This window comes from Engystomops pustulosus, chromosome 1 (assembly GCF_040894005.1).
Source record: "Engystomops pustulosus chromosome 1, aEngPut4.maternal, whole genome shotgun sequence".
NCBI classification, from domain to species: domain Eukaryota; kingdom Metazoa; phylum Chordata; class Amphibia; order Anura; family Leptodactylidae; genus Engystomops; species Engystomops pustulosus.
In genome coordinates, this window is record NC_092411.1 from 173,553,461 (window position 1) to 173,578,263 (window position 24,803).

Here is a 24,803-nt window from a genome sequence, read left to right on the forward strand (position 1 = left end):
TGGTCCGAAAAAGAAAAAACATTCAGTGAGCGGCAGATCTGTGGGCGGAAATGCCTTGTTGATGCCAGAGGTCAGAGGAGAATGGGCAGACTGGTTCGAGCTGATAGAAAGGCAACAGTGACTCAAATCACCACCCGTTACAACCAAGGTAGACAGAAGAGCATCTCTGAACGCACAGTACGTCGAACTTTGAGGCAGATGGGCTGCAGCAGCAGAAGACGACACCGGGTGCCACTCCTTTCAGCTAAGAACAGGAAACTGAGGCTACAATTTGCAAAAGCTCATCAAAATTGGACAGTAGAAGTTTGGAAAAACGTTGCCTGGCCTGATTTCTGCTGCGATTTCTGCTGCAACATTCGGATGGTAGGGTCAGAATTTGGCGTCAACAACATGAAAGCATGTTGTATCAACGGTTCAGGCTGGTGGTGGTGGTGTCATGGTGTGGGGAATATTTTCTTGGCACTCTTTGGGCCCCTTGGTACCAATTGAGCATTGTTGCAACGCCACAGCCTACCTGAGTATTGTTGCTGACCATGTCCACCCCTTTATGTACCCAACATCTGATGGCTACTTTCAGCAGGATAATGCACCATATCATAAAGCTGGAATCATCTCAGACTGGTTTCTTGAACATGACAATGAGTTCACTGTACTCAAATAGCCTCCCATGTCACCAGATCTCAATCCAATAGAGCATCTTTGGGATGTGGTGGAACGGGACATTCGCATCATGGATGTGCAGCCGACAAATCTGCGGCAACTGTGTGATGCCATCATGTCAATATGGACCAAAATCTCTGAGGAATGCTTCCAGCACCTTGTTGAATCTATGCCACGAAGAATTGAGGCAGTTCTGAAGGCAAAAGGGGGTCCAACCCGTTACTAGCATGGTGTACCTAATAAAGTGGCCGGTGAGTGTATAATATGCACAGTCTCTGCCAAACGGGGCGCTATGGAAATGTCTTCTGTAGTGTACCAGGGGATTTTTTTAAATTATATGGGGAAATGTGAATGTATTTTTATGAATATCTGTTAATATTTTCTGTGTATGTGTGTGTTTTTACTTCCTATGTCCTCCATGAAGTCATAAAAGATCTCTGGGGGACATTTTCACTGTCACGAGGGAGCAGTAGAAAACTGCAGCAACATCTAAAGATGTTGCTGCTGACTCCTGACTGTCTAAAGTCAGCGGGCAGTCCAAAACTAGTAAAATTTACATAGGCCGCACCTGCAGTCCTATAGCAACAGAGGAAGAGCACAACTGTGACGGAAATAGGCAGCACGTGCATGTTACCGCACATCTGATAATATAACAAGTAGAGCTAAATTCATGTCAGGTGAAATGCAGACACCAAGTACTCCCTTTCCAGACCCTTCCTTAATGCCAGTAAAAATATTTTTGGTGCCCACAACCCCAGAGTAGAGGTGGCACCCTTGGCGATCACCTATGTCTGCCTACCCTTTTTTGCTGACCCGGCTTAAAATAGATAGACACTAAAACTAAGACTACAATTACTATAATTAAAGACCTGTTGATTCGAAACAAATAAAGGGCATTTTTAATAGTTTTGTAATTTCAACTGCTAGTTAGCTGGATTGACCTGAATAGTAAATAACTGCTCTTAGCTAAAATAAAATCAAATGATTTAACAAAAATATTTTATATTTATTTATCTCTATCTATATAGATTTCAATCTATATTTATAGATCTCCATCTATTTACCTCTGTATCTATAGCAAAGTCAAATTTAAAGAAGCTTTATTAGCAGGACCAAATAAAACTTGCATTGCCAATAATAGATTGTGGGAAAGAGGGTGAGGGATGTGGGACATGGGGTGCAAAGTGATGTGAGGGCATGGAATGTTGGGATGTGGGGGTTATATCAGTCCATGGTATTTCACAAGTCTCTCAGCCTATGACATACAGTCACATGTTGTACAGCTATGGCCATTATGGGCACTCGGTTTGTAGAAGCTCAGGATCTGATGGTCCCTGATGTCCAGTGGTTTCTGCAGGCAAAGGTCAAGTGGTCTCTCTGTAGACTCTGGTAGATGGTCAGACGGTATAGAGGTGTTCAGCGGTGGTGATGGTTTGGCATGAACCTTGCTTGGCTCTTGCTGAGGACATGGTGTTGGGTGACGATGCTGGAGATCCTTCTGTTCAGGACACTATTAAATAGCTTTTCTAATCTACTACAGACATAGCTCCCTTGCTTGTTGGCTGGGTCAAACCTGTCCCCATTCTTGTGTATGGGGGTTATAAGACATTGGTTCCAGGTCTGAGAGAAGTAGCTGGCACTTAGCACAATGTTGAAGACTTTGGCTATTGCGGCCTGTATTGCTGGAGATCTGTGTCTAATCAGCTCTGGTATGATGACATCGGGGCCACCAGTTTTTTTAACATTTTATTGAGGAGATTATCAGGGCATCTAGAAGGTTTGGACATGCTTGATTTTTTTTTCTCCAGAGCTTCTAGTTTAGTTCTGATGTCTTTCTGCTCCTGGTTGGTTCCTCTGTTGGGATATCTTTGTAGAGATCCTTAAAGTATTGGTGCCAGATGTTGCCATTTTGTATATGGAGGACATTGTCCTTCCTGTCACTGCTAATATGGTGCCATAGTTATGTTGTTGTTATGTTATCGTTATTTTGCCCTGGAGGGCGTCTTGGAGCTGGTTGAGCTTATTGGAGATGTAGTTGTATTTCTTTTTTTGGAGTATGGATTTGTATTGATGTTGTATGCTTTTGTAGGCTTCTCTCAAGCTGTCATTGTTGGGATCTCTGTGTTTCTTGTTGGACGCTGGTCAAAGGACCTTATGTAGGGCTTTGTACTCTTTGCTGTTACATCGGTTCTTGAGGTTGTGTCTAATTTCTGCCATTTTATACTGTATATGGTTGATGTCTGTCACGGCTTGGTCTACCCACTGTGAGATTGTCTCATACACGGTTATGTAGAAATTCTGGAGCTTTTCCGTAGATTATGGACTAAGCCAATGTTTTAGACCATTTGAAGGATGGTAGGAGACAGAAGAGGCCGCTATGCTGGGTTTATGTGCAGATGGTTTGTTGGTAGACTGGATTTATAGAAGTAGCTGGTTGTGATCTGGGAGATGTGTTTGCAGAGTGGCTATGAATGCAACAATGTTTGCAGTGTTCACATCAGTGATGCTCTAGTCCACCAAACTGCTGCCTACATGGGAACTCATTGTTCACTGTCCTAAAGAGTCTCCCTTTGTTTGGCCACCTAGTATGTGGAGTCAGAGAACTTGGTATAAGTCAAGCAGTTTTCTGCTGCTCCAGTTGATTGTGCTGTTGTAGCAGTTTCTACTTGTGTGTATGGGCTACTAGAGCCAGTGTCTGCTCCAATGATGTAAATGTTTTCATCTATGATGAGGAAGTCTTTCTCCCACCCAGTTCTGGCATGGAGGTCTCCATAGATGAAAACTTGCTCAGAGCCTGGGAATGAGCAACTTCCCTCTTTAAATCTGTCTATGTTGAAGTTGGACTCTGGCGGTGCTATGTAGGCTGCACAGAGTTAGAGGTTAAAAAGATTTAAGGATGGAGCAGCCTAGTTTTATCCATATGTGGCTGTCTCCTCTCTTCACTGGTTCAGGAAAAAGAAGAAGGCCAATGCAGGCGCCACATGTGTGAGATCTGTTTTCGGTGTGTGAGTTTTTATAGCAATATTAGTTTCACTCACCTTTTTTGGTTGTACGTCCGGTACAACACGTTAGAAGACGTTATGAAATATAAATAGGAGTCTGGCAGCCTTCCTGGTCTCCGTAGCAGTAGGCGTCTATGGAGCATGCATCATCGGGTAATGTTGTTTTTTTCAAGAGGTTATTTCGGCGCCAAATACTCACAAGTATTATATGATAAACTTAGAGTTCCTTTATTGGGTAAGACGCGTTTCGAGCCCGAACCGGGCTCTTCTTCAGTTACAAAAGGTATACAGTGCATAGGAAAAGCGGGCTTATAAGCATCACTTGGCGGGAAGATGACCCCCAGCTGACATCAGGGTGATGTCACTATGTAAACATATACATTGTAGTAATTGTATTCATTCATAAAATTGACTCGTATTGAGTCATTGTTACTAAAAGTAATAATAATAATAAACATCATCCTAATATATAAATAAATAAGCGACCTAATTAAAATGCATATTAAAGATGACATAATAGAAAAATCCATAATAGAATAAAATAAAATAAATTAAATAGAATAAATTAACGTATACATAATTGGTAAGATGTATATATACACATATAAAACCAATAGATACCGGACCTTATGCCTTTACTATATAGAGAGGGAATTATAACCTTGTTGATCCGGCGCAGAGATCTAATCGCGATCCTCCGAGTCAACCAGACTACGGAAGCCGAGAGGGACCAAAAAGCAAGTTGTCAGTCTCGAAGGGAGAATTTAATGAATCATGGTGAGCTGTGGATGTGTTGCGCTGGAGTGCCGGAATTGCGGTATGTATGGATGCTAAGATTGATGGGGATAATGGAGGGAGAAGATATATATTCAAACTGGGATGTATTACTTTTGGGGGAAGAAACAACAGTATTTTTAACTTAATACGGTTTCTGTCATTTCATTGAGTCCAGACGGTTTCAAGGTGTTAAGTTTATAAATCCAATAGATTTCCTTTTTCTTTAAAGTGGCAAATCTATTGTTGATTCCAGGGTTAATGAAGTCAATTGGCATAATGGTAATTTTTCCTTCGCCTTTATGTTTAAGGGTACAGTGTTTAGACAGTCCATGATTTAAGATCTTATGTCTGATATTATATCTGTGTTGGTTTAAACTACAATGCAGTGCTTGTGTCGTTCTACCAACATATTGGAGACCACACTGGCATTCGATAAGGTAGATAACTTAGCTGCTGCTGCAATTCAGCTCAAACTTTAATTCAAAGTTTTCCCCTGTGCTGTTAGATTTAAAATGGTCTGATCTTTTTATCATCCCACAGCATAGACATTGGGGTTTGCCACACTTAAAGCTCCCTTTAGAGGTGCTTGGTGGTACTCTGTTCCTATATTGTTTAGGGATACTGGGTGCCAGGATGTTCTTTACTGTAGGGGCTCTCCTGTATATACATGATATTTTGCCCGGTACAATTTTAGTAAGTACAGGATCTGACTTGATGATCGTCCAATGTTTTTGTAGAATATTGAGGATATCTTTGCTGTCGTTACTGTATGTAGTAATGAATTTTAGTTGGTGTGTTGTTTCGTTGTTTTTATTTATTGTCTGTTTGGTTTGAAGACTTTCTTTCTGGCTACATTGGCTTGCTCTTTCGATGGCATCTTTGATTAGTTTGTTTGGATATTTCTTTTCCTTGAACCTTTTTTTCAGAATATGGCATTGTTGCTCATATCTCTGGGTGTCCGAGCAATTTCTTCTGAGACGTCTGAATTGGCTGTAGGGAATGTTTTGGAGCCATTTCCTATGGTGATTGCTGTAGTAGTCTAAGTAACTATTTACGTCCACTTTTTAAAAAAAAGTGGCTGTAGTGAATTCTTTTTCGTTATGTCTAGAGATGAGCGAGCACTAAAATGCTCGGGTACTCGTTATTCGAGATGAACTTTTCCCGATGCTCGAGTGCTCGTCTCGAATAACGAGCCCCATTGAAGTCAATGGGAGACTCGAGCATTTTTCAAGGGGACCAAGGCTCTGCACAGGGAAGCTTGGCCAAACACCTGGGAACCTCAGAAAAGGATGGAAACACCACGGAAATGGACAGGAAACAGCAGGGGCAGCATGCATGGATGCCTCTGAGGCTGCTTAATCGCACCATTATGCCAAAATTATGGGCAACAGCATGGCCATGACAGAGTGACAGAATGAAGCTAGATAGCATCTAAAACATCCAATAATTGACCCTGACACTATAGGGGACGGCATGCAGAGGCAGCGGCAGCAGCGGCAGGCTAGAGAGTGGCATGGCGACATACCCTAAATGGACTCAGGCTTCAAACCAATGGGTGGCAGAGAGGAACCAAAGGAGGTGAGCAAGAAGCGCTCAAATAATATCGGTACATGATAAAAGTTTGCCAGTATATTTTGTGGATTACACAGCAGGGTGGCGACAAAGTTAACATGGAAGCCATGAAAACAACCCAAAATTCTGCCTGACACAGCTCGTTTGATAAGGGGACCATGTATGGAGGCAGTGAACTAGTAGTAGATTAAAGGTGCTGCAGTTAAAACTATGTTAGTTGGATCTTGGCATGGAGCTGGCGCTCCGCTGCCAGGCGAGCTTTCGCCAATCCAAGCCCCTGTCTCTAGGCTACTCCCCAAACAGCACTTCTAAGAACCTTTTGTATAAGATCAAGTGTAGTAGTGTTCTTATAAGTTTGGGATATGGCGGGTGAGGGGAATGTAAACAGATGCGCAAGAAGCGCTGAAATAATATCGGTAAATGATAAAAGTTTGCCAGTATATTTTGTGGATTACACAGCAGGGTGGCGACAAAGTTAACAAGTTTGATGTGGAATGCCCTGTAATAGCTCTTGGGCGGTGTGCCTTTTATCGCCTAGGCTCAGCAGTTTGAGCACCGCCTGCTGTCGCTTAGCGACGGCACTGCTGCTGTGCCTAGAGCTACCGACTGATGGCGCCATGGCCACGGATGGTAATTCGGAGGAGGAGGAGGTATACTAGGCCTTTGAGACCTGGACCGAGGTAGGCCCCGCAATCCTCTGCGTCGGCAGTATATGACCAGCCCCAGGGTCAGACTCGGTCCCAGCCTGCACCAAGTTAAGTGTAGTAGCGTTCTTATAAGTTTGGGATATGGCGGGTGAGGGGAATGTAAACAGATGCGCAAGAAGCGCATGATGCGCATGGAGCTGGCGCTCCGCTGCCAGGCGAGCTTTCGCCAATCCAAGCCCCTGTCTTTAGGCTACTCCCCAAACAGCACTTCTAAGAACCTTTTGTATAAGATCAAGTGTAGTAGCGTTCTTATAAGTTTAGGATATGGCGGGTGAGGGGAATGTAAACAGATGCGCAAGAAGCCCTGAAATAATATTGGTAAATGATAAAAGTTTGCCAGTATATTTTGTGGATAACACAGCAGGGTGGCGACAAAGTTAACAACTTTAATGTGGAATCCATGAAAACAACCCAAATTTCTGCCTGACACACCTCGTTTGATAAGGGGACGATGTATGGAGGCAGCTATATGGACGACTTTTGGAGGTAGCAATGGAGACAATGTGTGGAGGCTGCTATGGAGACAATTTAATTTGGATAGTGCCTGTATGTGGCAGTCCAAAAAAGTTTTCAAACCAGAGGAGCAGGTAGGTGGCCCTCCAGAAAAATGAAATAGATTGAGTGCCTGTATGTGGCAGTCCAAAAAAGTTTTCAAACCAGAGGAGCAGGTAGGTGGCCCTCCAGAAAAATGAAATAGATTGAGTGCCTGTATGTGGCAGTCCAAAAAAGTTTTCAAACCAGAGGAGCAGGTAGGTGGCCCTCCAGAAAAATGAAATAGATTGAGTGCCTGTATGTGGCAGTCCAAAAAAGTTTTCAAACCAGAGGAGCAGGTAGGTGGCCCTCCAGAAAAATGAAATAGATTGAGTGCCTGTATGTGGCAGTCCAAAAAAGTTTTCAAACCAGAGGAGCAGGTAGGTGGCTCTCCAGAAAAATGAAATAGATTGAGTGCCTGTATGTGGCAGTCCAAAAAAGTTTTCAAACCAGAGGAGCAGGTAGGTGGCCCTCCAGAAAAATTAAATAGATTGAGTGCCTGTATGTGGCACTCCCAAAAATTGTTTAAAACAGAGGACCGGGTAGGTGGCCCTCAAGAAAAATTAAATGCATAAAGTACTATAGCTAGAGCCAGTGGGCCCTGTCAAAAAATAGCCAGTTTCCTCTGCTTTAGTGTACAAAGAGGAGGAGAAGGAGGAAAATGAGGAGGAGGAGGAGTGCATAAATTATTCAGGTTGAGCTTCCTTCACCTGGTGGAGATTGGAAATTATGAGAAATCCAGGCTTTATTCATCTTAATAAGCGTCAGCCTGTCAGCGCTGTCAGTCGACAGGCGTGTACGCTTATCGGTGATGATGCCACCAGCTGCACTGAAAACCCGCTCGGACAAGACGCTAGCGGCAGGGCAGGCAAGAACCTCCAAGGCGTACAGCGCCAGTTCGTGCCACATGTCCAGCTTTGAAACCCAGTAGTTGTAGGGAGCTGTGTGATCATTTAGGACGATGGTATGGTCAGCTACGTACTCCCTCACCATCTTTCTGTAAAGATCAGCCCTACTCTGCCGAGACTGGGGACAGGTGACAGTGTCTTGCTGGGGTGACATAAAGCTGGCAAAAGCCTTGTAAAGCGTACCCTTGCCAGAGCTGGACAAGCTGCCTGCTCGCCTACTCTCCCTCGCTACTTGTCCCGCAGAACTACGCACTCTGCCGCTAGCGCTGTCAGAAGGGAAATAGTGTTTCAGCTTGTGCACCAGGGCCTGCTGGTATTCATGCATTCTCACACTCCTTTCCTCTCCAGGGATGAGAGTGGAAAGATTTTGCTTGTACCGTGGGTCCAGGAGAGTGAATACCCAGTAATCGGTGCTGGAATAAATTCTTTGAACGCGAGGGTCACGGGATAGGCAGCCTAGCATGAAATCTGCCATATGCGCCAGAGTACCAACGCGTAAGAATTCACTCCCCTCACTGGCCTGACTGTCCATTTCCTCCTCCTCCAACTCCTCCAACTCCTCTTCTTCTGCCCATACACGCTGAACAGTGAAGGACTCAACAATGGTCCCCTCTTGTGTCTCGCCAACATTCTCCTCCTCTTCCTCCTCATCCTCCTCCACCTCCACCTCCTCCGATATGCGCTGAGAAACAGACCTAAGGGTGCTTTGGCTATCAACAAGGGAATCTTCTTCCCCCGTCTCTTGTGACGAGCGCAAAGCTTCCGACTTCATGCTGATCAGAGAGTTTTTCAACAGGCCAAGCAGCGGGATGGTGAGGCTGATGATGGCGGCATCGCCACTGACCATCTGTGTTGACTCCTCGAAGTTACTCAGCACCTGACAGATATCAGACATCCACGTCCACTCCTCATTGTAGACTTGAGGAAGCTGACTGACCTGACTACCAGTTCTGGTGGAAGTTGACATCTGGCAGTCTACAATCGCTCTGCGCTGCTTTTAAACTCTGGATAACATGGTTAATGTTGAATTCCACCTCGTGGGCACGTCGCAGAACAGTCGGTGAGCGGGCAGTTGGAGGCGGCGCTGCGCTGCCCTGAGAGTGGCAGCATCTGTGCTGGACTTCCTGAAATGCGCACAGATGCGGCGCACCTTCGTGAGCAAATCAGACAGATTGGGGTATGTCTTGAGGAAACGCTGAACTATCAGATTTAACACATGGGCCAGGCATGGCACATGTGTCAGTCTGCCGAGTTGCAGAGCCGCCACCAGGTTACGGCCGTTGTCACACACAACCATGCCTGGCTTCAGGTTCAGCGGTGCCAGCCACAGATCAGTCTGCGCCGTGATGCCCTGTAATAGCTCTTGGGCGGTGTGCCTTTTATCGCCTAGGCTCAGCAGTTTGAGAACCGCCTGCTGTCGCTTTGCGACGGCACTGCTGCTGTGCCTAGAGCTACCGACTGATGGCGGCATGCCCACGGATGGTAGTTCAGAGGAGGAGGTGGAGGAGGGGTGGGAGGAGGAGGAGGCATAGTAGGCCTGAAAGACCTGGACCGGGTAGGCCCCGCAATCCTCGGCGTCGGCAGTATATGACCAGCCGCAGGGTCAGACTCGGTCCCAGCCTCCACCAAGTTAACCCAATGTGCCGTCAGCGATATATAGTGGCCCTGCCCGGCAGCACTCGTCCACGTGTCCGTGGTCAGGTGGACCTTGTCAGAAACGGCGTTGGTCAGGGCACGGATGATGTTGTCTGACACGTGCTGGTGCAGGGCTGGGACGGCACATCGGGAAAAGTAGTGGCGGCTGGGAACCGAATACCGAGGGGCGGCCGCCGCCATGAGGTTGCGAAAGGTCTCGGTCTCTACTAGCCTATAGGGCAGCATCTCCAGGCTAAGCAATCTGGAGATGTGGACATTAAGGGCTTGGGCGTGCGGTTGGGTTGCACTATATTTCCGTTTCCGCTCCAGCGTCTGGGGTATGGAGAGCTGAACGCTGGTGGATGCTGTGGAGGATCGTGGAGGCGACAATGGGGTTTTTGTGCCAGGGTCCTGGGCAGGGGGCTGACTATCAGCTGAAACAGGGGAAGGAGCAGTGGTGTGCACGGCCGGAGGTGAACGGGCTTGGTGCCACTGAGTGGGGTGTTTAGCATTCATATGCCTGCGCATACTGGTGGTAGTTAAGCTAGTAGTGGTGGAACCCCTGCTGATCCTGGTTTGGCAAAGGTTGCACACCACAGTCCGTCGGTCATCCGGTGTTTCCTTAAAGAACCTCCAGACTTCTGAAAATCTAGCCCTCGCCCCGGGAGCCCTCGCCACGGGAGCTTCACTACGTGACACATTTGGCGCTGATGCACCTGCTCTGGCCCTGCCTCTCCGTCTGGCCCCACCACTGCCTCTTCCAACCTGTTCTGGTCGAGGACTCTCCTCCGTCTCAGAAGCACTGTGTTCACCCGGCCTCTCAACCCAGCTTGGGTCTGTCACCTCATCATCCTCCGATCCCTCAGTCTGCTCCCCCCTCGGACTTCCTGCCCTGACAACAACTTCACCACTGTCTGACAACCGTGTCTCCTCATCGTCGGACACCTCTTTACACACTTCTTCCACTACGTCAAGAAGGTCATCATCACCCACAGACTGCGACTGGTGGAAAACCTGGGCATCGGAAAATTGCTCAGCAGCAACCGGACAAGTGGTTTGTGACTGTGGGAAGGGTCCAGAAAACAGTTCCTCAGAGTATGCCAGTTCAAATGCCAAATTTTCCTGGGAGGGGGCAGACTGGGGGGGAGGAGGCTGAGGTGCAGGAGCTGGAGGAGTGCCGATTTCGGTGACATGGGTGGACTGCGTGGAAGACTGACTGGTGGACAAATTGCTCGAAGCATTGTCGGCAATCCACGACATCACCTGTTCGCACTGTTCTGGCCTCAACAGTGTTCTACCACGAGTCCCAGTAACTTCAGACATGAACCTAGGGAGTGTAGCTCTGCGGCGTTCCCCTGCTCCCTCATCAGCAGGTGGTGTCTCACCCCGCCCAGGACCACGGCCTCTGACCCCTGCAGTAGTTGGACGCCCACGTCCCCGCCCTCGTCCTCTACCCCTAGCCCTCGGGTTAAACATTTTGAAAATGAAAGTTATAACTTTAAATTTTTTTTTAACTTTTTTTGTGTTTTTTTGTGTTTTTTAGTTTTTTTTGTGTTTTTTAGTTTTTAAAGCCAAACAATGCTATCCTATTGCTATGGCTATTTTCTAGCCAAGTATGAAAGCACACTGCTATGCCAGATGAGACGACGCTGAGTTATGAAAAAATAAACGTAAAATAAAAAGGAAATGGCAGACTGTGCCTAATTGAAATCCAACCCCTAATAAATTTTCCCACTTCGGTCTTTGCGATGGATATGTGCGTCACTTAGCGCTAAACACAGCGGTCGCAAGTCTCACTACAAATTCCTGACAATTGGCTAGTAGATGCACTGCAGCAAGGACAGCCACCAGCAGATCAACCAGAAATAAAATATATATAACGCTATTGTAGGCGTAAGTAAGCCGTTTGGATTCTCCTTTGGCTATTTTCTAGCCAAGTATGAAAGCACACTGATGAGATGACGCTGAGTTATGAAAAAATAAACGTAAAATAAAAAGAAACTGCCAGACTGTGCCTAATTGAAATCCAACCCCTAATAAATTTTCCCACTTCGGTCTTTGCGATGGATATGTGCGTCACTAAGCGCTAAACACAGCGGTCGCAAGTCTCACTACAAATTCCTGACAATTGGCTAGTATATGCACTGCAGCAAGGACAGCCACCAGCAGATCAACCAGAAATAAAATATATATAATGCTATTGTAGGCGTAAGTAAGCCGTTTGGATTCTCCTTTGGCTATTTTCTAGCCAAGTATGAAAGCACACTGATGAGATGACGCTGAGTTATGAAAAAATAAACGTAAAATAAAAAGAAACTGCCAGACTGTGCCTAATTGAAATCCAACCCCTAATAAATTTTCCCACTTCGGTCTTTGCGATGGATATGTGCGTCACTAAGCGCTAAACACAGCGGTCGCAAGTCTCACTACAAATTCCTGACAATTGGCTAGTATATGCACTGCAGCAAGGACAGCCACCAGCAGATCAACCAGAAATAAAATATATATAACGCTATTGTAGGCGTAAGTAAGCCGTTTGGATTCTCCTTTGGCTATTTTCTAGCCAAGTATGAAAGCACACTGATGAGATGACGCTGAGTTATGAAAAAATAAACGTAAAATAAAAAGAAACTGCCAGACTGTGCCTAATTGAAATCAAACCCCTAATAAATTTTCCCACTTTGGTGTTTGAGGTGGATATGTGTGTCACTAAGAGCTAAACACAACGGTAGCAAGTCCCCCTGCAAATTCCTCACAATATGGTACTAGCTGCACTACTAGTGCCAGCAAGCCCAGCCACAAGCAAACAAAAAAAAAAAAAGTATAACGTTATTGTAGCCCTAAGAAGGGCTGTTGGGTTCTTGTTGAATCACTCCTGCCTAACACTATTCTAATAGAACACCTAACGCTTTCCCTGACCAGCAGCAGCTCTCTCCCTAGCGGCATCCAGACACAGAATGATCCGAGCAGCGCGGGCAGCGGCTAGTCTATCCCAGGGTCACCTGATCTGGCCAGCCAACCACTGCTATCGACGTGTAAGGGTACCATGTCATGCTGGGTGGAGTGCAGAGTCTCCTGGCTTGTGATTGGCTCTGTTTCTGGCCGCCAAAAAGCAAAACGGCGGGAGCTGCCATTTTCTCGAGCGAGCGAAGTATTCGTCCGAGCAACGAGCAGTTTCGAGTACGCTAATGCTCGAACGAGCATCAAGCTCGGACGAGTATGTTCGCTCATCTCTAGTTATGTCCTATTTCCAGGTCAAGGAATTCTACTTTGTCTGGACTCTGATATGGGGTGAACGTTAGTCCCCAGTCATTATTGTTAATCTTATCAAAGATCAAAGAGTTTTGTAGAGATGTACTATTGCCCTGCCATACTACGAACAGGTCATCGATATATCTTTTGTACAGTTTAAGTCTTCCTAAATGTACTGTTTCTGGCATAATAAAGATGTTTTCAAATATGCACATGAATAGGTTTGCATAAGAAGGGGCTACTTTAGTCCCCATTGCAGTACCGTTTTGTTGATGAAATATTCGTTCTCCATGTGTGAAATAGTTATTATTTAAAATAAAAGATAGACTTTCTAGGAGGAATTGTCTCTGAATCTGTAGAATATTTTTATCCTCTTGGAGGATAACTTCGATGCATGCCAATCCCAATGTATGTTTGATATTGGTATACAGGGCAGTGACATCAAGAGTGGCCAGGATGAAATCCTCTTCCCAGGGGATTTCATTGAGAATCCTGATAAGTTGCGAGGAGTCCCTAAGATAACTGTCCATGTTTATGACATATTTCTGAAGGAACAGATCAAGGTAATGAGATAGATTGCTAGTAAGACAGTTGGTGTTTGAAATGATTGGGCGGCCAGGTGGAGATGTAAGACTCTTATGGATTTTTGGTAGATAATAAAAGTATGGTTTGCTCGGATTTTCAATTAGAAGAAAGTTTTTTTCTTTTTTGTCAAGAATGCCAATTTTGGCATAGTGTTTAATGAATCCCCTGTACTCTTTTTCTATCTTTGCAAATGGATCATCTTTTAGTTCTTTGTAATACATAGTATCAGATAATGGGGCACATTTACTTACCCGGCCCATTCGCGATCCAGCGGCGCGTTCTCTGCACAGGATTCGGGTCCGGCTGGGATTTAAGATGGTAGTTCCTCCGCCGTCCACCAGGTGGCGCTGCAGCGCCGAAAATAATCTTAACGCCCCGGAATGCACCATCCCATAGAAGGTGAAGGTGAGCGCTCCCCAAGCGACACATTTTCGGCATTTAAATGCGGCGGTTTTTCCGAATACGTCGGGTTTTCGTTCGGCCACGCCCCCCCGATTTCTGTCGCGCGCATGCCGGCCCCGATGCGCCACAATCCGATCGCGTGCGCCAAAAACCCGGGGCAATTCATGTACAAGCGGCGCAAATCGGAAATATTCGGGTAACACGTCGGGAAAACGCGAATCGGGCCCTTAGTAAATGACCCCCAATATGTGTGAGGCTTCTCTTTCATAGTCCTCAAAGTTCAGGATTACAGTCCCACCCCCTTTGTCTGCTGACCTAAACACAAGTTGGTCGTTATTCGCTAATTTCTTTAAAGCTGTCATTTCTTCTACGGAAAGATTAGTGGTCTGTTTCTTTCTGTTGTATTTATGTTTACCTTTATTTTTATTTTTGCTATTATCAGATCTTATGGTTTTATTTTTCTTTGTTAGTTCTTGAAGATCGTTAAGTACTAGATCATGAAAGGTCTTTATAAAATGACTTTGGTTATGAATGGGATAGAAAGTGCTTGGTGGTTGTACTTTCATATGCATATATGGGTCTACTGGTGCAGCGATTTCTATACTTTGTATTTGTTTTTGTTCTTGGACCGCAAAGTGTCTTTGGATAGTTATTTTCCTTATAAATTTTTGTAAATCTAAAAAAGTGTCAAAACAATTGCTGGTATTTGTGTTATAAAACAAGAGCCATTTTTCTAAAAGGGATTTCTCGTGTGGGTTAAGTTCATACGTTGAGAGGTTAAAAATTTTTAATGGTTGTGCTAGTAAGTTGTTTCCGGATCGTCCCTCTTTCTTCTTTTTGCCTCCCCTTTTTCCTCTCCTTCTAATTTTCTTTTTGTTTTTATGCTCGGAAAGTAAGAATTGATTGGTTTCATTGGGGTCATCGCTTTTAGTCTTATGGGGTCTTTCGGGGTAATGCATAAAAAATCTTTATCCCCTTTATTTGGACTTTTGTGGTGTGTTGTTTGTGCATTTGGTATCTGGATGGAAAGTGGTTCAAGAAAAGGTACTGATACCAAGGGGCCACTTTGTGAGTGGTCTAGTATGATAGATTGGTCTGTGGGGTGGGTGGAAATGTTCAGAGCCAGATCTGCCACTATCTGTGTGCTAGTTGTGTTGGGGGAGACTGTTTTTGCTAGGGTGTAGCTGCTGTTCAGCGCTGCATCACATCTTCTATTGAATTCAGCATTACGTTCCCTAATTTGTTTGATTTTGATGAGTAGATCTTGATGTTTGCGTGCATAATCAGGGGGGGAGTGTTGTGGGGTCCCCTTGCGTGCATTGCTTGTAGGTGTTGATGGTTGATCAATGTTTTGGGAGGATACATTACTGTTGTTTGTCGTGGTAACCTGTTCATTGTCTGCAATTTTGTATGTGTAAGGATCCTTGCTGATAGTGGTGTCTATCTGTCCAGTGGTTCGTTGGGGAGTTTTATGGTGTGAACTGCTTCTGTATTTCTGGCGATTTGTAGAATCATGAGACTTATATTTGTGATGGTGGTTCCCTGAGAAAAAGGATCTTCCCTGGTTTGGTCGAAGTGAGGGATGGGTGGTGGTGTTTTTAGTATGTTCGGTCTTTGTCTGATCTATGGAGTGTGATTTATTATTTAACCTATAGTGATCCCCTTCCTTGTCAGCTCGATCTCGTTTTAGTTTTCTTGTTTTTCTCTGTATAGTTTCGTGTTCGATCTTCTGTATTCTACCCACAATGTTTTGGCATATTTGAGCAAAGTCAGTATGTGTGTTGAAGAGCGATAGCTGTTGTTGTAAGAATTTGAGCATTTGTCTAGTATCGTTTCCCAGTGCTGTGTATAAATCGGGTCTGTAGGGAAGGTAGAAGGGAAATTAATCCTAAGACCCCTAGGTGCAATATTCTCTTTCACATAAATTTCTAAAAACATCATATCAATTTCATGTGCCAGTTCCTCTTTCATAGCCATACCTTTTGTAACTGAAGAAGAGCCCGGTTCGGGCTCGAAACGCGTCTTACCCAATAAAGGAACTCTAAGTTTATCATATAATACTTGTGAGTATTTGGCGCCGAAATAACCTCCTGAAAAAACCAACATTACTCTCTTCACTGGTGTCATCTTCCCATGGAGTGCATCTTTGCACCATATTAATATTTTAGGCTGATATTTTAGGGCTGAGACAGAGATTTCCCTGTCTCCAGATGGTATCTGTCTTGCTCTGTCTTGATCCATGTCTCTAGGAGATTTGTATGTCTATATTTTTTAGTCTTTTTTTAATCTAGCATTTTACATCCAAAGGCTAAAGCACCAAAGCAACTAGACCATGAATGTTGCAGCTAATTTTAATAAGGGACATGGTTGTTGTGTCCATATACCGTGTAATGATCAGTATGTTTAAAACAAATCTGGATTTGGGACTGGTTGTTTTTGTCCCGACAACCTGGCTTTTATCGCCTTCATGTCTCCATGTCTGAGGTCCATTTATTGTTGGTGACCCCACTATAAGATTTTGGAGTGGAATTGTATGAGGTCCAAGCCTTGGCTCTCTATCCAGCCCCAGATCTTTTAGTTCTTTGGCCAGCATGCTGACCCCTTGTTTGTTGAAGTGTTTGCAATCAAACAGGTGGTGTTGATTGATGAAGGGGTGTTGTGCCAGGGTGATGTGTGACATGGTGCTGATCTTGGTGGTGTGGTAAGGGACGGCCTTTCCTGGAAGCAGGGATGATATGATTATTTTGCAGCCACTCTCCGCTTATTGTTCAAATAGAGTCCTGTATATGTTCACCATTTGTTTGAGTGTTTTCAACCCACTACCCCTTCAGCAGTTCGACAAAGCTGGTATCTTTCAAAATGAAGTTGGGGAACCTCCACAGATAATCTGCTCTCTTTGGAAGCTGGTTAGGTGATCTAGAGCAACAGGTGCCTGGTCTGATAATACTAAGTCTTCTATCGCAAAATTTTGACATAAGAAGCAACTCACACAGGTATAATTTATCCTTGACCATGAATCATCGGGGTGAGAGTAGTGTGCGAACTTCCGTCCCTGTGGGTGACAATGCCACCATCTGTCCATCAGTCCCGAACTTGTAAGGAAGTCTATCAATAGGGTAGTAGTAGATTCAGATCATATTACCTGATGTCTGTCCTCGTGGGGTGAAGCCACTATGTTCACATCCCTTCCTAGAAGCTTGTCCACTGTGGCGTACATCAAAATCCATGATTATACAAACTGGAAGTAAGGTTGTTGATTATTATTATTCGAAGCATACCAATTATATATGCTGATGTTACCCCCTGGAGTGGAAATCAAAACATATGACATATTTTCATCATCTCTGCTGGAGGTGGTGCCACATACCAGTCCTCAATTCATGCCGGGGATTTCAACGTAATGTAGTTTCCCCTGCTGAGATGTCTTGAGGGCAGCTTTCCCGAGTGGGTTTCCACCAGTCAGATTGTCTCCACATAGGTCATTGCTTCCTCTGGGTCTAGAAGAACTTTGTGTGTGGCATCGGGGCTGCGGATCCGCAATGTGGCAGGATATATGTTGTAACCTTATGTTTTTCTCAACCAGTAGGGAGCACTGAAAGTCTTTTGGCGCTTGGATATTTCCACAGAAAAGTCCCTAAAAAGTAGTACCTTCCAGCCCTGAATTGTTAATGGCTCTCTTCTGTTGCGAATGTGCCTCAGGATGGCTTCCTTGTCCTTATAATCAAGATATCTGACAATTACTTGCTGCGGTCTGAGTTTGGGCCATTGACCTCTGGTTTGGGTGGGTCTAATCTGTGTGCCTTTTCCACCCTTCTTTAGATTTGTTAGGCCTTATGCAGTTCTACCTTGCATATATGTTACACCAAAAAGAAGGAACCACCGCAGTATATCAAACCAAGATTACTGGTTTGAATACTGGTCAGTATTCAATCCAAAGAGGTTACATATGGCAGCAACATCTTACCCATGGGTTATTGCAAGTCACCTCCTTGGCATACGTTTTGGTGTTACACGCCTTCCTCCGCTGAAAATTACGCCGAGGAGAGTATTAAATCAATAAAGTAAACATGCTTTCATATACCGCGGTGGTTCCTTCTTTTTGGTAATTTATAGTCAGTCTTGTCACAGGTGCCATATTTATAGTGAATACTCCAGAGAACAAATTTTGGTATCGCATATATGTTGTAGTTCTCCTGCTACCTCAGATTCTGGCAGTCCCACCAATCTCAAGTTGTTCCTGCAAGTCCTATGTTCAAGGTCTTCAACTTTCGAATTGAGCGTGGCGGTGGTGCTCTCTAGGTCTCGTATGTGCTGGTCTATTTGAGGCCGCTCCTTGTCCAAGGTGGAAATCCATTTCTCTGCCGCCTCTATGCTCTCCCCACCTTGTGTCACCTCACCCTGTATATGGCGCAGGGATTCCTACAGTTTGTGATATTTTGATAGTGTTGGCATATAGCTGTGTGCAGGCCAGGGGCTGCTCAATATAGAAAAACAAGTTAGTTTTCTTTTGATCTTTGTTTTGGTTTCTGGATTTTCACTGATTGACTGACCCCCAGCAGGCTGAGGCGCTGGCTGAGGTCCACCTGCCATCTGGGGTATTGAGAATATACCTATGGACTTTAACATAGTCTTGCTTTGTGTCTTGCTTTTCATTTTTGAAGATTTTCTATGTTCTATGGGCTTGGCTTGCTAACTTGTTTCTAGAGGATCTTATGTTCTCAGGATCTTCTTACCTTTAGATGCTGAGGTCTCTTCAGGTCCCTGGGTTGTGGTCTTTGTGCTGTTTTGTTTGGGCTGAGATATTCTTTTTCTTGTTTTGCTCTTTAAATCTTTCTCTTGGCTCTAAAATTTTTTGATGGCAACATTTTATGTCCTGCTGCTTCTGTTTTCCATGGAGAGTGGAATTTGTCTTTAAGTTTGCTCATTACAAGGTATAAACTGGTGGAATCTCAGGAGTTCAGTGTTGCTTACTCCTTGAAGGTCGGCTCTCTATATCTATACATCTCATATTACCTCACACAAAAGCTATCTTATACTCTTTTCCTATAGTAACCAATCATAGCTCATATTAATGACCTGTGGTAAAAATAGACACTGAGCTGTGATTGGTTGCTTACTGCCACAGCAGCCAGCAAACAATGGCTATGACGTTCCCTGAGTCACAGGGCGCAGCTGTGCAAAATTTGGTGATTGTAAACACGATGGTGCAGATTTCTTTAGTGGACATACACACATACATACACTCAGGGAGAGTGACTGAGAGATACATGAAAGGATAGTGACAGAGAGACAGACAAACGGAGAGTGACAGAGAGAAACAGAGAGTGAGTGACTGATTGAGAGAGAGAGACATACAGGCAGGAAGAGGGACTGACAGAGAGTGAGACAGACAGCTAAGGAGAGTGGCAGAGAGAGACAGACAGGCAGAGAGAGTGACAGGCAGACAGGCAGAGGGACTGACTGAGAGAAAGACAGACAGGCAGAGGGAGTAACTGAGAGAAAGACAGACAGGTAGGGAGAGTGACTGAGAAAGACACACAGATAGGCAGGGAGAGTGACTGAGAAAGACACACAGATAGCCAGGGAGAGTGACTAAGAGATAGCGACAGACAGGGAGAGTGACAGAGAGAGACAGACAGGAAAGGGGAATGATTGAAAGAGACAGACAAGGAGAGTGACTGAAACAGAAAGAGAGAAACATACAGGCAGAGGGATTGACAGAGAGAGATACTTAAAGGGAGAGACAGGCAGACAAGGAGAGTAACTGACTGAGAGAGACAAATGAACAGGGAGAGTGGCAGAGAGAGACAGGCAGGGAGAGTGACAGAGAGACAGGCAGGGAGAGTGACAGAGAAACAGGCAGGGAGAGTGAAAGAGAGACAAACAGGCAGGGGAGTGACAGAGAGACAAAAAGGCAGGGAAAGTTACAGAGAGACAGACAGGCATAGAGAGTGACAGAGAGACACACAGGAAGGGAGAATAACTGATTGAGAGATAGACAGACAGGCCGGGAGAGTGACTGACTGACTGAGAGAGAGATAAAGTGAGACAGGGAGAGTGACTGACTGAGAGAGACAGACAGGCACGGAGATTAACAGAAAGAGAGACAGACAGGCAGGGAGAGTGGCTGAAAGAGATACACAGACAAGCAGGGAGAGTGACTAAGAGAAAGAGAAACATGGAGTGTTACTGAGAGAGACAGTGATAGGAAAAGTGACTGACTCAGAGAGAGACACAGAGAGGCAGGGAGAGTGACTGAGTTAAGGACAGACAGGCAGAGGGAGTGACAGAGAAACATGAAGGGAGAGTGACAAAGAGAGAAAGACAGGCAGTGAGAGAGACAGGCAGGGAGAGTGACTGACAGAGAGACAGACAGGCAGGAAGAGTGACTGACAGAGAGAGACAAACAGACGGGAAGAGTGATTGACAGAGAGAGACAGACAGGCAGGTAGAGTGACAGAGTTGGAGAGACAGACAGGCAGAGGGAACAGAGAGAGAGAGAGAGATGAAGAGAGAGTGACAGAGAGAGACTGACAGGCAGGGAAAGTAACTGACAGAAAGAGATAGCCAGGGAGAGTGACAGAAAGAGACATACAGGCAGGGGCAGTGACTGAGAGAAAGACAGGCCAGGAGAGTGATTGAGAGAGAGGCATGAGGGGAGAGTGACAGAGAGAGAGACAGACAGACAGGCAAGGAGAGTGACTGACAGAGAGACAGACAGGCAGGGACAGTGACAGAGAGAGAGACATGAAGGGAGAGTGACAGAGAGAGATAGACAGGCAGGGATATTGACTGACTGAGAGGAAGAGACAGACAGCGAAGGTGAGTGACAGAGAGATACAGATGGTGAGAGTGGCTTAGAAAGACACACAGACAGGCAGGGATAGTGACTAAGAGAGAATAACAGAGAGGGAGATGGACATAGAGAGACAGAGAGGAAGGGAGAATGACTGACAGAAAGAGAAAGACAGAGGAGAGTGACTGACAGAGAGAGACAGGCAAGGAGAGTGACTGGGCTAGAGAGACAGAGAGGCAGAGGGAGTGACAGAGAGAGAAACATGAAGGGAGAGTGACAGAGGCAAGGAGAGTAACTAACAGAGAGAGACACAGATAGGCAGGTAGAGTGACAGAGTGAGACAGACAGAGAGGCAGGGAGAGTGACTGAGAGAGATATGAAGGGAGAGTGACAGAGTGACAGACAGGCAGGGAGAGTGACAGAAAGGCAAGGAGAGTAACTGACAGAGAGAGAAGCAGACAGGAAGGCAGAGAGTCTGAGAGAGAGACAGAAAGACAGGCAAGTAAAGTGACTGAGAGAGACAGTCAGACAAGCAGGGAGAGGGACTGAGAGAGATACAGACAGGCAGGGAGAGTGACTAACTGAGAAAGGAGACAAACAGCCAGGGAGAGTGAGTGACATAGAGAGACAGACAGACAGGCAAGGAAAGTGACTGAGAGAGACAGACAGACAGGGAGAGGGACTGAGAGATACAGACAGGCGGCGAGAGTAACCAAGAGAGAGACATGAAGGGAAAATGACAGAGAGACAGACAGGCAGGGAGACTGACAAAAAGAGAGACAGACAGGCAAGGAGACTTACTGAATGAGAGAGAGATAGACAGCCAAGAAGATTGACTGAGAGAGAGACACACAGGTGACAGGGAGAGTTAGAGAGACAGAGAGGCATACAGAGTGACAGAGAGAGAGTGACATGAAGAGAGAGTGACAGAGAGACAGACAGGCAGGGAGAGAGAGAAAGATAGGCAGGGAGAATGACTGAGAGAGACAAGAATGGAGAGTGACTGGCAGAGAGACAGACAGGCAAGGAGAGTGACCGAGAGAGAGACAGACAGACATGGAGAGTGACTGGCAGAGACAGGTAGGCAGGTACAGTGACTGAGACAGATAAACAGTCAGGGAGAGTGACTGACTGAGAGAGAGACAGACAGGCAGGGGGAGTGACTGAAGAGTGACAGAGAGAGAGAGGCAGGGAGAGTGACAGAGAGACAGACAGGCAGGGAGAGAGAGTGACTGAAAGAGAGGCACAGACAGTCAAGGAGAGTGACTAAGAGAGAGAGGAACATAGAGAGCTATTGAAAGAGACAGGCAGGAAAAGTGACTGACAGAGAGAGACAGACAGGAAGGGAGAGGGACGGACAGAGAGAGAGAGACAGGCAGGGAAAGTGAATAAAAGAGAGAAACACAGACAGGCAGGGAGAGTGACATAGAGAAATACAGGCAGGAAGGGACAGTGACTGACTGTCTCTCTTAGGCAAGGAGAGTGACTGTCTGTCTCTCTCTCTCATTCAGTTACTCTCCTTGTCTGTCTATTTTTCATTGAGTCACTCTCCCTGCCTGTCTGTCTCTCTGTCAGTCACCCTCCCTGTCTGTCGGTCTCTCTTTCTCTGTCAGTCACTCTCCCTGCCTGCCAGTCTCTCTCAGTCAGTTACTCTCCCTGCCTGTCTGTCTCTCCCTCAGTCATTCACTCTCCCTGCCTATCTGTGTCTCTCTCAGTCAGTCACTCTTACTGCCTGTCTGTTTCTCAGTAACTCTCGATGTTCGTCTCTATCTTAGTCACTCTCCCTGTCTGTCTGCGTCTATCTCTCTGGCAGTCGATATTGTTTAATCACAATTGCCTCGATGGTGTCACTTACTGAATAGAGAAAGTTGCACTGAAATAACATTTAAAGGCATGAACAGTAATGTTTTTTATGTAATAAAAAGTATTATTACCGTATAATAACTATTATCAGCCCCGAGTGCCTTAGAGAGGCCAAAGTCACTGATTTTTGCATAATGCTGGTTCACTAAAAGGACATTTCGAGCAGCCAAATCACGGTGTACAAAGTTGTGTTCTTCTAGGTACTTCATTCCCAAGGAAACTTGGTGCATTAGTTCCACAACATTGTTGATTGGAATCTCATCCCTACAGGAAACAATTAAGATTTCCACCATAAGTCCAGAAGTAGAATTCACAAATTTAAGAATATATGACAGTAAATGTGAGTTTTGTTTATTTTTTAGCAAGCTTAGCAAACAATTTATAATCCCAAGACATGTATTTATACAGCATTTTCTCTCCTATCATGACAATTTACTACTAACCAGTATCTGTAATGTCAGACAAAGTTTCTGTACAAAAACTAATCCTGAGGTAAACCCTATTACTTGGATGTTACCTACATGGGCAAGTAGCATTGCTTTTAATTACATAGTAAGAATCTCTTACGCATTTCAGGAAAAAGAATTGAGATTTCTGAAAAGAAAAATATTTCTTCACAAATGATGTGCTAGGAGCAGCTCCTGTGTATCCAGGGGGAGCTATATATCCCTTTGCAATCACCACACTCTACCAGCAGCAGAAGGCTTGAAGTGTAAATGTCATTTGAATAATTTTTTTCTATTATACTTCATTAACAAATTCTTATTAATATTTCCAATAGAAATGCATATTCATGATGAATGATAGTGGCCAGGCAACCCGCTTCCCGCCAGATGTGTCTAGCGGGCGGCGCGGCCCCGGTCAAAACTACGGCAGGTCTGGGACCAGAACACCCCTTGCGCATCCACCCTGCTGGCTGCCGTACCCCTCTACGCCCCCTGCATGCCCACATTGCGTGGAGGTGGCATAGATGCTATAAGAATCCCAAATTCTTGCACTGCGCAAAAATTTTTGATTCTTTCACTGCTTCTACGCCAAAAAACTAGCAGAGCAGTCATCTGAGTAGACGTGAGCTCCTCCCACTTTAATGTTTATGCAATTGTGTTGTCCAGTCTAATCAGGCTATGTAGGACTTGTGTAATGATTGTATTTGCACTTTACTCTTTGCTTTTGATAGGACAATTACTTACTGAATGTAACCTTTATTCTGTTATAGTAGCCCACAATGTTGTTTATGTGTCTCCCCAGTACACTATACTCATTATTTTAATGCCTAATCCTATATTAATTCCGAAGAAATTTCAGCAAAAAAAAGAATTTCAGCAAAAAATAAATGATAGGTTTCAGGCTTCCTTTCTGACTTTGACTACAATCATTAACCCATTTTCCATTTTTTGCTATGATAAATATGACAATAGTAGAGATGAGCGAGCACTAAAATGCTCGGGTACTCGTTATTCGAGAAAACTTTTCTCGATGAAGTCAATGGGATACTCGAGCATTTTTCAAGGGGACCACGGCTCTGCACAGGGAAGCTTGGCCAAACACCTGGGAACCTCAGAAAAGGATGGAAACACCACGGAAATGGACAGGAAACAGCAGGGGCAGCATGCATGGATGCCTCTGAGGCTGCTTAATCGCTCCATTATGCAAAAATTATGGGCAACAGCATGGCCATGACAGAGTGACCGAATGAGGCTAGATAGCATCTAAAACATGCAATAATTGACCCTGACACTATAGGGGACGGCATGCAGAGGCAGCGGCAGCAGTGGCAGGCTAGAGAGTGTCATGGCGACATACCCTAAATGGACTCAGGTTTCACCAAAGGAGGTGAAATGATTTCCTATGTGAACAAAAGGTTGACGGTATATTTAGTCGATAACACAGCATGGTGGCGACATAGTGACCAAGTTCCATAACGTATCTGGTGAAACACCCGAAAAATGAGCCTGATACAGCTCTTTTGATAAGGGGACGACATGTGGAGGCAGCCATGGAGACGACTTCCATGATTAAGAGCGACAGTATGGGGCATTCATATTGCGCTGCTATGATTGCAACTTCAGGTCTCCAACATGGCGGCGACAGATAGACCGAGTCCCACTATGTA

The 24,803-nt window shown here is 45.2% G+C and overlaps 1 protein-coding gene across 3 annotated transcripts in view; it reads right to left on the reverse strand.

Moving 5' to 3' along the window:
* Window positions 1-24,803, reverse strand: part of ZAP70 (zeta chain of T cell receptor associated protein kinase 70) — a 156,367-nt gene that overhangs the window by 35,807 nt on the left and 95,757 nt on the right. For all 3 annotated transcript variants that reach the window (XM_072113891.1, XM_072113889.1, XM_072113890.1), the window contains one exon: window positions 22,762-22,954. In XM_072113891.1, the coding sequence (XP_071969992.1) occupies window positions 22,762-22,954 (193 nt within the window). The remainder of the gene's footprint in view (window positions 1-22,761; window positions 22,955-24,803) is intronic.